The sequence below is a fragment of the Mustelus asterias genome, chromosome 14, assembly GCF_964213995.1.
Source record: "Mustelus asterias chromosome 14, sMusAst1.hap1.1, whole genome shotgun sequence".
Lineage (NCBI taxonomy): Eukaryota > Metazoa > Chordata > Chondrichthyes > Carcharhiniformes > Triakidae > Mustelus > Mustelus asterias.
Genome location: NC_135814.1, coordinates 14,663,740 through 14,676,917, shown reverse-complemented (window position 1 = coordinate 14,676,917; position 13,178 = coordinate 14,663,740). Strand labels below are relative to the sequence as shown.

Below are 13,178 nucleotides of genomic sequence, written 5' to 3'. Positions count from 1 at the left end.
CCCAGACAGAGTAAACCCGGAGGGTCCCCATTGTCTCGGGGAAATTCCAGAAGGTAGTGCCCGGACTGAGTACCCCGGAGAGCACCCTCCCCCACCACCCCGGCCGAAAATCTGAAAAGGAGGTCCGGACAGAGTAGCTCCGGGGTGGCTTCCCCCACTCCCCCCAGCTGAAAATTTGTAAGGTGTAAACCCTGGACATAAGTACCTCTGGAGGGTTCCCGGCTGGGGAAAAACCCAGGAAGCAGTGCCCTGGAGGGTTGCAGACAATCTGCGATGTTTATTTCCAGCATAATAGAGTTGCTTGTTATATTGTGTTAATACTATTTTTTGGTTTACAATCTGTCCTTGTGGATTGCCTGTAGTAAAGGATAAAGTAACCCCTGGATAATCAGGCAGGCAAAAATCCGGGAGGTGAGAACATCCAGAAGATGAAACCCTGGAGGTTGCAGACAACTCACAATGGTTATTGTATTGTGATGGAGATATTTGTTGTTATACTGTGGTGTGATCCCCAGACGGTCAGTCTCGGAACGTGTAGTCCCGAGAGCTGAACCCTCGGGAGGGGGAAATATAGAGGGCAATGCCCTGGAAAGTCAAAGATAACCTACCACAAACCCTTTCTTAATGCAAGGTAGTGGTTGTTCGTTATTGGTTAATGGATGGGGTTAGCAATCGGTACAGTTTACATAAAAAGTCACTGGCTTATTATTGTTGTGAGTTGTCTGCAGCTTGGAAGGTGGATTGTGGACAACTTGCAAAGCATACCAGCAATCCGTTATGGTGCTTTGTTGTTTGTGCCGTTGTATTTAAATGACAAGTTTGTTGTTGAGTGTTAACTTTATAATCTGTAATTGAGGTGGCATTTTTTGAATAGTGTAAAGTACTTTTGTATTTGTATAACTGTTTTGACAATAAAAAGAGTGGATCCAACTGATGGGCCAATCAGGGAGTCTTTGCCTTGCACCTAACCGGGAGTGGCAGTTCCTCTAACACCCTCGGAGATAGACTGCTGACTGCTAGCACTCTGTGTACTGCTGTTAGAGTTGTAAATAAAGGGATTTTGATGAAGGACTTCTGCCTCCGAAGACTTATTACAGATGGCACGGTGGCACAGTGGTTAGCACTGCTGCCTCACAGCGCCAGGGATCCGGGTTCAATTCTGGCCTCGGGTCACTGTCTGTGCGGAGTTTGCACATTCTCCCCGTGTCTGCATGGGATTCCTCCAGGTGCTCCGGTTTCCTCCCACATTCCAAAGATGTGCAGGTTGGGGTTGATTGGCTATGCAATATTGCCCCTTAGTGTCAGTGGAGACTAGCAGAGTAAATACATGAGGTTATGGGGATAGGGCCTGGGTGGGATTGTTGTCAGTGCAGGCACAATGGGCCAAATGGCCTCCTTCTGCACTATAAGGATTCTATGATTTCAGTTTCTGGTCAATGGTGACCCCCTTCTCCCCCAAGATAGTGGTGATACAGTGATGTTAATTCCTTTAAATGTCAAGGGGGGAGGAGTGGGATTGTTGATTTTCTTTTGTTGGAGATTGGAGATGGTCATTGCCTGGCAATGTGATACAATCTGTAGCGGGGGTGGGATACTAATCAGATATTAGGACAATGTCAATGGAAATAAATTAATCCTTATTTGACAGTGAGTGATGAACTCTTGCAGGGCTCCTCCAGATTGATTTCTGTAATTTCAGTCACAGATTCCGAGCAATCCAATATTTATATTATTTCTCCAGGGCTTAGTCCTGGATTTGCAGCTGCAGTCACTGTGGCTGACTCTTCACAAAAATTCAGCCCCTTCCATTTTAGCTTTGCCACGGGACATTGAGAATTCTTTTGAAATTTGACATGAGCGTGTTTTCCTCCTCTGCAGAATCTGACGTAGCTGACTTTGATGGAAGAAGTTCCCTACTTTACAGATTCAATCAAAAGAGTATGAGTACCGTCAAGGACATCATTTCTTTGAAGTTCAAGACGATGCAGAGTGATGGCGTTATGTTGCATGGAGAGGGGCAAAGGGGAGATTGTATCACACTGGAGCTAAAGAAAGGCAAACTCTCACTGGAGATCAATTTAGGTAAGTATTTGAATACACAAATCTGCAATAATAATAGAAACATAGAAACACAGAAGATTGGAGCAGGAAGAGGCCATTTGGCCCTTCGAGACTGCTCTGCCATGGCTGATCGTCCAACTCAATAGCCTAATCCTGTATTTTCCCCATAACCTTTGATCGCTCCAAGCGCTATATCCAGCTGCCTCTTAGAACTACATAAACTACAATCCATCTTGTGGGGAAATTTATGGGTGGGGCAGAGGAATGGCCAAAGATAGATCTTGAGGAAGCCCTACAAATAATGATCAAGGCAAATTGCTGCGTCTGCCGGAATCTGAAACAAAAACAGAAAATGCTGGAAAATATCAGCAGGTCTGACAGGGGCTAGGGTTCTCCAACCTTGTCCACGGCTGGGATTCTCCAGTTCCGCTGCTGTGAATGGAGATTTGGCTCAGCGCCAAATTCCCCGTTCTCGCCAGCAGTGGTGGTGGGGTGAACGACACTGGGGAACCCCAGCCAACATTTGTGGAGCAAGAACAGAGCTAACATTTCAATACTGGATGACTCTTCATCAGAGCTAAAGAGGACTGGAAATAGGATGAGATTTATATTGTTGTGGTAGGGTGGGGTGAAGATGGGGGGGGGGTGGGGGAGGCAAGAGCAGTAGGAAGTGGCACTCTACCAGCTCCCACTGCCCCCCCTCCCCCCTCAACACACAGAACAGTATAAATCTCATCCTATTTCCAATTTTCTTTAGCTCTGATGAAGGGTCAGAGGTTAGCATTGCTGCCTCACAGTGCAAGACACCCAAGTTCGATTCCAGCCTTGGGTGACTGTCTGTGTGGAGTTGGCATGTTCTCCCCGTGTCTACGTGGGTTTCCTCCGGGTGCTCCAGTTTCATCCCACACTCTAAAGATTAGGTGGATTAGCTAACTTGTTCCTAAAGTGGCCCAAGATGTGTAGGTTAGGGGGAATTGGACATGGTAAAAGCATGGGGATATGCAGACAAGGCAGAGGGGTGGGCCTGGATAAGATACTCTTTCAGGGAGTCAGTGCACCAAATGGCCTCCTTCTGCACTGTAGGGATTCTAAGAGTCATCCAGACTCAAAACATTGGCTTTGTTCTCTCTGCACAGATGCTGTCACACCTGCAGAGATTTTCCAGCATTTTCTGTTTTTGCGACAGATAATGATGGTGGCGCTGAGGGCAAAGTGTGAAGCTTATCCATCGTTAAAGATGCTGTGGCAACAGTTGTGTAAATTAGAGTGAAAGCGAGCAAGGGCCATGACAGTTGGGTAGGTAGTTGATAGGCCATGTGAAAAGGATCGGAAAGTATGAGGAAGATGAGGAGGGAAGGTGCACTGTATACACAGTTACTGAGGAAACCTTTCTTGGTCTTTGTTACATTCACTTATATTGGTGGACAGTAAGTGTGATCGGAGAGTTTCAAACACAAAATAATGGAAAGGAGGGGCATGAATTTGGAAAGTGACAAACTTTCACTGATTTTAAGGGGGCTGCCAAGGGGACAATGAGTTGTGGGAAGAAGGACTGGGGGAACACGAATGGACATTTTTGAAGAGTGAGCGGGAGTGTTAGTTTTGTTAGAATGTTAGAAAGAAACATGCAGGATGCCTGAGGAAAGGGAATCATTCGCAACGTCAACTTGTGCAAGAACCATAAAAATGGCAGTTTAGTGGAAACAGAGTCAATGGAGGAGAAGTTGGGCCTGATTGACAAGATGAACTGCGAGAATGCACGAGGAACGAGTCGAGGAACACAAAATTGATTTGCAGATTCAGGCTAACATGCGTGGAGCCTGAGGCAAGGTTGGCAGGACAAAGGAAAGCAGCATAGGCAGATGAACAGATAGTCAATGACAAGGAAGTCCGCAAGTGTCTATTGGGATCGGCAATTAATATGGACAAGGGAGAAATTCGAAGGGGATGGTTGGCAGTGGAGTTAAGAAACTGGGAGATGCTCCTTGGGGAGCGGAAAGGTTTTGCAAAAGTGGGTGAAGGGTTTATTTGATGTGCTGAGACAGCAGTGGTGATGAGTGGCCAAACCAATTGTGTATAACACCCTCAAAATTGCTCCCATTGGACAAATTGGAGGGAAGTCGGGGCTGTACTGGAGAAATGATCATCTTGGGAGAGAGATAAGGATTTTTCTGGAACAGGGGAATAAATTGTGAAGGTTGTGGAGCAAATTAGTGGTTGCAGAAGTGATGTGTGTCAGGGAGGGGGCTGGGTGATGCTAAAAGACTAGACAGCTGGGTTTGTGAAAACAGTTTCATGTCACTTGGGGGAATGGAGGTGAATAGAAGGAACTAATTGGAGATGACCTGGTCATTGATCCAGCATAGCAACATCTTCACAAAATGGGAGGTCGAATGGATGGCCACAATTAGAAAAATATATAGGAAGAGTTCATGGAGTACAGACATAGTGAGTTCTGAGGAGAGAGGGAAAAGAGAGATGAGGTGCAGATTGAGTTTATCACAGATGAGTATTTGTTTAGCTGAAAGTTTAAATTCCACCCAGTGTTGGAAGTAGAACCCATGCCATCTCCAAAAAGGAGTGTGGATAAAAAGAGGGGATTGAGAAGTGGAGAGAAGAAGGGACAAAACAATAATGGAGACACGCAGAATGGAGAGGCTGCAGAAAAAAATGGCAGACAAGATTTGGAATGAAAAAATGAGGAGCAATAAAATTTTTTAAATGGTGTCATTTTAAGGTGGATACAGGTGTGTAAGGCTCATATACAGGGCTCATATACAGGGCTCATATACACATATCTTCAAAAGTGTCAGGAGAAGTGACAAATCATTAAAAATACTGTAATCCATTGATTCATAAATAGAGGCTTGAAGTACATAGTTACTCCCTTCAATTAATCCCTGGTTTAGGTTTCAGCTGGATTATTGTACCCAAAGAGTGGACACCAAACTTTAAGAAGGGTATTGAGAACTTTGAGAAAGGTGCAGAGGTGATTTACCGCAGTGATTTTAGGCATGAGGACTTTCAGTTATGCAGAGAGACTTGAGAAGCTGGAATTGTTCCCTTTCCAGTGGAGAGGTTTAAGGAGAGATTTAGTTCCGAGGGTCTTGCTGAAGGAAGAGGAACTGCAAGGGGTCCATATTCAGAGGAGGCAGATTTAAGATAATTGCCAATATATTTTTACCAAACGGGTCAGTGACCAGGGTATGCCCGAAAGCATGGCGGAAACAGAATCAACAGTAACCTGCAAAAGGGAATTGGATAATTACCTGAAAAGGTAACAAAGCTAACAATTATAAGGGCACGGTGGCACAGTGGTTAGCACTGCTGCCTCACAGCGCGAGGGACCCGGGTTCGATTCCTGGTTTGAGTGACTGTATGTGCGGAGTCTACAAGTTCTCCCCCCATTTCTGCATGGGTTTCCTCTGGATCTTCCAGTTTCCTCCCACAATCCAAAAGACGTGCTGGTTAGGTGCATTGGCCATGCTAAATTCTCCCTCAGTGTACCCGAACAGGCGCCTGAAAGTGGCGACTAGGGGATTTTCACAGTAGCTTCATTACAGTGTTAATGTAAGCCTACTTGTGATACTAATAATTAAACTTTAAACTTTAGCAAAACTCTCAGAGAAGAAGAGTGACTAATTGAATAACTTCTCCAGAGAGCTGTAAAGGCCAAATGATCTGAGAAACCTCCCACAATGTTGTAAGATCCTTTGATTCTACAATCAGACTCCTTTTTCCTGCTGTAAACTTCAATGTCTCAGGTGGATACCCATCATTTAAAATTGATCAAACCAGTTTCTCTGTTGATTTAAAAGTTCCCATGTTTCATTATATAGCTCAGCTGGATTTCCATTTTGATGCTTCAGGCGTATCTGTCAAGGTTTTCATTGATTTGGGAAAATGTGACCGTACTTTTTCTGCATTTTAGGTAGCACAAAGTTGCATTCCATTAACGGTCACACCTCGGTCACACTGGGGAGTCTGCTGGACGATCAGCACTGGCATTCCATTACAATCGAACGCTACAACAAGCAAGTGAATTTCACCGTGGATAAGCACACGCAGCACTTCCGAACCAAGGGAGAGTTTGATTATCTGGATATTGATTACGAGGTGAGACTTGTAGCTGAGGAGAAGGCAAGTCAAACATTGAAAATAAGTATTTCCAAGTTTTCATTCACGTTGCAGATGAGATCAGGACTAAGATAGGCACTCATAAATCCAATAAGGACTTCATGCTTGACCCAGAGAATGGTAAGAATGTGAAAATTGCTATCGCAAGTTGCAGCATCGATCAATGTAAATGGAAACAAGATGAGGAAGAAATGAATAGAATGATGTGTTGACGATGGAGAGTGGGAGGAAGTTCATCTGAGGTGAATGAATTATTTCTCCTGTGCCTTAAATAAATACTTCGTAATATTTGTCAAAGCGTCATTGTGACACAGGAAGAGGCAATTCAGTGCATCAAATCCAGGGCGGCACAATGGCACCATGGTTAGCACTGCTGCCTCACAGCTCCAGGGACTCAGGTTCGATTCCCAGCTTGGACTTCCTATCTGTGTAGAGTTTGCACATTCTCCCCGTGCCTACGTGGGTTTTCTCTGGGTGCTCCGGTTTCCTCCCACAGTTCAAAGATGTGCAGGTTAGGTTGATTGGCCACGCTAAATTGCCCCTTAGTGTCCTGGGATGCATATGTTCGAGGGATTAGCAGGATAAATATGTAGGGTTGCGGGGATAGAGCCTGGTTGAGATTGTTGTCAGTGCAGACGTGATGGGCCGAATGGCCTCCTTCTGCACTGTAAGGATTCTGTGGATTCTATGTGGGCTCTCTGTAGAGCAATCCAGTCAGTACCATTCTGTCCGTCCTACCTCCCTAGCTCTCACGTTTATTTCCTTCAAGTACCCATCCAGAATCCTTTTGAGTTCCAGGTCATCACCATTCATTGAATAAGAATTTTCTTCCTCACGTCCCCATTTCATCTCTTGCCCAAAACCTTAAATCTGTGTCCCTTCGTTATTGCACCATCAGCTAACAGGAAATTATTTGCTTTGTCCACTTTACCTTAACCTGTCATTGTTTTGTACACCTCTGTCAAATCTCCCTTCAAATCCCTTTGCTCCAGGAAGAACCACTTCAACCTCTCCCACCTAATCCTATAGCTAAAGTCTCTCACACCCGGTCTGTACCCTTTCAAGGGCCCTCCCATCCTTTGTCAAGTGAGGTCACCCGACTCTGGACTGGTTAACCAGAACTTGATTAATGTTACAGTTTTTTTGTTGTTGTTCAAATAGAGATCGCTTGTTCTGTACAATCTGTTGGATGTTAATTGGTTTTGAACGGCTTAGATAGGATGGACGTAGGGAAGTTGTTTCCATTAACAGGGGAGACTAGGACGCGGGGGCACAGCCTTAGAATAAAAGGGAGTCACTTTAGAACAGAGATGAGGAGAAATTTCTTCAGCCAGAGAGTGGTGGGTCTGTGGAATTCATTGCCACAGAGGGCTGTGGAGGCCGAGACGTTGAGCGTCTTCAAGACAGAAATTGATAAATTCTTGATTTCTCGAGGAATTAAGGGCTATGGGGAGAGAGCGGGTAAATGGAGTTGAAATCAACCATGATTGAATGGTGGAGTGGACTCGATGGGCCGAATGGCCTTACTTCCGCTCCTATGTCTTATGGTCTTATGGTTTTCCTTTTACATCAATGTAAACTGCTTCGCATTGCTAAGCATGGAGTAAACTCAGTCTCATTTATAGAAACATGATGTCTCACCGAGAGGTATCTCATGCTCCATTGGCTTCACATTGGTTGCAATATAATTTTAAAAATTAAAATGTCTCTTTTTAAATTCCTGTCCGCCCCCGTGGTGAATTTCCCAGTGGCAGAGGCAACCTGCCATTGGTCGGCGACAAGATTTTCCAGTCCCGCCGATGACGACGGGGATTTGTGTGCCACATACCCTATGCCGCTGGGGAACATACCACAGGATTCACCATCGGCAGGACTGGAAGATCCCACCAGTGAGAAGGGCTGGAAAAGTTTGGCCAATGGAACATTTGGCAATCCAGATAACTTGGACCAGTTTTCTGCACATGTTTATCCCCGGAGGTCCCATTGTCCCATCAGTTTTTATAGTGAAATAATACTCTTGAAATGGTGAAAAACAAGATGGGATAAAGCACTAAAATTACTTCAAACACAAATTGATCAATTTTTAAAAGTATAATTACTATGCACAATTGAGAACAACTTTCCCCAGTCAGGAAGCACAACAGAAATAATTTATTTCCTTATCGAGAACTCTGCCACATTTGTTCCGAATGACTGGAGACGTAACAAATCCTACTTATAGGATTATAGGGACTCATCATGAATAATCTCATATCCAGGACTCGCTTCAATGCCATATATGTCACTCCTGAAGACATTGCATGCCAACCTCATCAAACTAACCTCTAATTCTCAAACATCCTGAAAAAGTCAAATAACTTTTTAGTGTTTACATTTTCCGACTCTCCCTCCCCAACACACATCACCCCCCGCATCGCACCCCACCTCCACTCCCCTTCACCCATGATCCCCCCCACCCCTCCACCCAAACCACCCCTCCAGTTTTCTCCTTCGTATCCTGAATATCGCGACCTAAATTGGACGATGAGTTCAACACACGCCAATCTGATTACTCACATGACAATGGAAATAGTGAATTGACTCCATTATATCTGTACCTTATAATAGAAGATGAAAATGATAGATAAATTTGGCAGCATCTCTGGAGAGAGGAACAGAATTAATGTTTCGAGTCCATGTGACTCTAAGAGCACCCCAAAATACATTACTTCAGGCACGGGGGCAGCATGGTGGCACAGTGGTTAACATTGTTGTCTCACAGCACCAGCGACCTGGGTCTGATTCCTGGCTTGGGTAACTGTCTGTGTGGAGTTTGCATGTTCTCCCCGTGTCTGCATGGGGTTTCCTCCAGGTGCTCCGATTTCCTCCCAAAGTCCAAAGATGTGCAGGTTAGGCTGATTGGCCATGCTAAATTGCCCCTTGTCAGGGGGATTAGCAGGGTAAATATATGGGGTTATGGGGATAGGGCCTGGGTGGGATTGTGGTCGGTGCAGACGTGATGGGCTGAATGGCCTCTTTCTGCACTATAGGGATTCTATGATTCACATTAAGAGGCTGTAAGATGCTGTATCTGTAAGTGAGATTCAGATCTCCAGCTTTCACGATTTGGACCTCTATTTGTGACAAATAACCAGACACAGTTTCAGGACAAAATTCCGGTGTATTTATTAAACACAAAGCTAAATCCAATATATAGCTAAAGGATAAATTACAGGAAATCGTACAACACAATGCAATGCTCAAAAAAGGACAAGTTAAATGTCCATCACATCAACAAATAATCAGTTCAGAGGAGGGCTTAGGTGCCTCTTTCTATACGATGGATCCAACTCACTGCTGCAGAAGAGTGCTAAATTTCTTGGAGAGTCAGTTCTCATACTTTTCTTCCTGATGCCCCAAATTGCACTGGTTAATTAATGTCCGCTGTTGGTATCTCTGATCCTTATTGATGGTCAGTGGACCTCATGGTCACTTATGCCTGAGGAGGAAGGCCGAACTTGCAAAAAGGTCATTAATTTGTGATGGCTGGAAGATTTGTTCTCACAGAGCTCTCAAGCTGTGTTTTCTTAACTTGGATGCAAATGTCCGAACAGCAGCACCAGTGGTGGCCCCATTTAGTCTGATATCATTATCTGTTTTTTTTTTGTGTCAGCAGTTCGAGCTAACAAGGTAACTCTTTCAGTTCAGCAAGCTTTAAATAAATTTACCCATTAACACACTGCTGGTACATTAAATTTGATCAAGCTTCAGTAATAATTCCTTAAATTTTCAAAATAAAATCTTGACTGTACAGTTTTACCCTCATCATGAGGCTGTCTGAGATCACCTAACTCAGGATAGACCATAGATCAAATCTGTAATCTATCCAGTTCACATGGTCCATGTATTGCTGCTGATTGCTACATTCACCACCACATTTACTAACGCAGTGTTAGGGAACATGACATGAGATAGCTGCGTTCATACCCCAATCAATCATGAGTAATTCACTTCTTGTCTCAGTTAAATGTTCCACAAAAGCAGAATAATAAGGAATCAAATAGCCTGCATTTTAATTAATGTCAAAAGCATGTTGGACACAATTATAAGTTTCTCATTGCGTCACAGGAATTTAGTGCCGCATTGTAACACGGTGTTTGATCTTAACCCTGTGAAACTTGGGTGCAATGCTTGCAGATACAAAGGCCCAGGGCCGATTTCTCTGACCTCGCCCGTGGCTGGGATTTTCCCATCCTGCTGCAGTGGATGGAGATTTGGCTGAGTGTAAAACAGTGGTTCGCACTGCTGCCTCACAGCGCCAGGAATCCGGGTTTGATTCCGGCCTTGGGTCACTGTCTGTGTGGAGTTTGCATGTTCTCCCCATGTCGGTGTGGATTTCCTCTGGGTGCTCTGGTTTCCTCCCACAGTCAAAAGATGTGCGGGTTAGGTTCATTGGCCATGCTAAATTGCCCCTTAGTGTCCCAAAATGTGTAGGTTAGGGGGATTATCAGGGCGAAGACTTGGATTTACAGGGATAGAGCCTGGGTAAGATGCTGGGTAAGGTGCAGACTCAATGGGCTGAATGGCCTCCTGCACTGTAGGGATTCTATGATTCCACACAGGTGAATTGTCACATTAGAAACACCACAAAAGCTAAAATCAGGACTGTTGGATTTACTTGTTGGAAGGGGCCAACATTCCTGCAAGAATTGCATTTCATAGCTGAACAAAAACATTTTATTGATACTGTGGGTTAAAACCATTATGCCTGATGTTGTGTACGACAATTCTCAGTGCATCCGTTTTGATCACTTACAACGTGAACAAAAGTTCCAGACCCTATGATGAAAACATCAAGTTCTAAATTGATTACTTCTCAATAATCAAATCAGAATTACTCTGCCAGCTATTGCACAGCAATTGGAAACTGAGAGTCATTTAATTATCAGGGAAAAATGCTGTATTGCAGCACCTGAAAAAAACAAAACTCACAGGGTGGAATTTTCCCACGGGAATCATAACAGGCTGGATATGGACCATACAAAGGTCCATTGACCACGGGCGGGATTTTCCAGCCTTGGAGCGGGCATGGCCGGAAACCGCTCCCCCCCCCACCCCCCCACCCCCCCCACCCCCCCACCCCCCCCCACCCCCCCCAACCCCCCCCACCCCCCACCCCCCCACCCCCCACCCCCCCACCCCCCCCACCCCCCACCCCCCCCCACTCCCCACCCCCCCTTGTGAAGCAATGCTGTAATAATCATTCCTTTTTATCTGTCCTTTTTATTTCCCTTTCAAAGCTCAGTTTTGGAGGTATCCCAGTTCCAGGCAAATCGGTGAATTTTCTGAGGAAGAATTTTCATGGCTGCATCGAGAATCTCTATTACAACGGAGTGAATATCATTGACCTGGCTAAGAGACACAAACCTCAGATACACATTATGGTATGATCGGCAACATCGAATCAAGAGTGTTCATGAAACAGAAAGCGGCCACAAGATCCATTTTGTCACCATGCTCACTCTGTGTCTTGGACAGAGGATTAAATAGAGTGTTATAATTCAGGCCAAAAACACCCAAAGTGTTTTATGGAGCCCACCTGGATCATAAATTTTGCACTTTGAATTTGACTAGGTCGAGCATGAGATATTTCACTTCAGATATGATTCAACTGACCCACTGAGGAGCCTTTATCAGACAAAGTTTAGTTAAGAATATAGTTAACATGTATCATAAGAAAATTAGCAATAACTTTTATCAATTATAAACAAGAAAAAAAACATGATATTGCATAAACCTTAACAGCTAAGCATCGTTCCAATTAAACAAATCCCATAAACAAAACTCTTGCCACAGGTATAACACAGCAAAGACTATTGTTCATGTGCTACTGGAATTTAGTCCTTTGGTTGAATGCTATAGTTCTCTTGAGGCATACACAGAAACTTGGAGTCAGAACAGTTTCTCAAAACACCAGGGAGATCTAGTCAAGCCAACCACCAACAACAGATTTTTTACTGCAGAAAGGCCAGGAACCTTGCTTCCAGCTAAAAGCAGAATTTCTAAAACCAAGGAGAGAGAGAAACACTGCTTTCCAGCTTGATGTCCACCCCCTTCTAAATTAAATCTGAAAATGAATCCTTAGATTTCTTTCCTGGGGAGGAACCACCTGACTTTGACTTGTCAATCAATCTTCCCCCTCACAATGTAAGGTCATAAAAGATCCCAGAGTAAAAATAAACAAAAACCCAATTTAAGCCATTGAAGTAGCAATAAAAGGACTTCTGGCAGGTGACCCGGCAACAATGAGAAGAAAAAGGAAAAGGTCTGCTTACAACCGCAGAGAGCATTTAAAAAAGAACATTTCTTAAAGGTACACTGAGGTCACAAGAGCCTTAGAAACACTGCAGTAAAACAGATGTTCTGAAAGGCTTGTAGAACAAAGCATTTGGTAAATTGTAGAGTGTCAATGCTGGCTCAGTTGATAGCACTCTCATTTGGGATTAAGTAGGCCAGGTGTTGAAACCAAACTCCATAGACTTCAGCCCAAAATACCAGGCTGACATTCCAGTGGGCTGTTGCACTGAGGGAGATGTCATTTTTGAATGAGATGTCAAAATGAGATCCTGTTCAGTCAATGTAAGAAAAATAAATCTCTTCGCATTCTATTGAAGGAGAGCAGGGCAGTCCTTCTCTGTGGGATCTTACTGTGTGCAAAATGGCTGCTGTGTTTCCTACCAGAAAATAGCAACCAAGAAATGGCCTTAAAGGGTGGAAGCAGATAAAAGAATAACTTTCAAAATGGAAATGGATAAACAGTTGACAGGAAAAATGTTACAGGGCGAAGGAGAAAGAGCAAGAAAATCGGATAGATCGTTCAAAAGGTCAGTACAGGCATGATGGGCCAAACTGACTTCGCCGCAGCTGAACCATTCCATGATTCTATGAATAATTTTATTTATAATTAAATAGTAATAAAAAGCATATCATGTCAGAAAGTA

At 44.1% G+C, this 13,178-nt stretch overlaps 1 protein-coding gene across 1 annotated transcript in view; it reads left to right on the top strand.

Moving 5' to 3' along the window:
• LOC144504124 (contactin-associated protein-like 5) overlaps positions 1-13,178 on the top strand; it is a 664,070-nt gene that overhangs the window by 200,083 nt on the left and 450,809 nt on the right. The window contains exons 5-7 of the mRNA XM_078229300.1: positions 1,879-2,086; positions 5,997-6,177; positions 11,478-11,621. Of these exons, the coding sequence (XP_078085426.1) occupies positions 1,879-2,086; positions 5,997-6,177; positions 11,478-11,621 (533 nt within the window). The remainder of the gene's footprint in view (positions 1-1,878; positions 2,087-5,996; positions 6,178-11,477; positions 11,622-13,178) is intronic.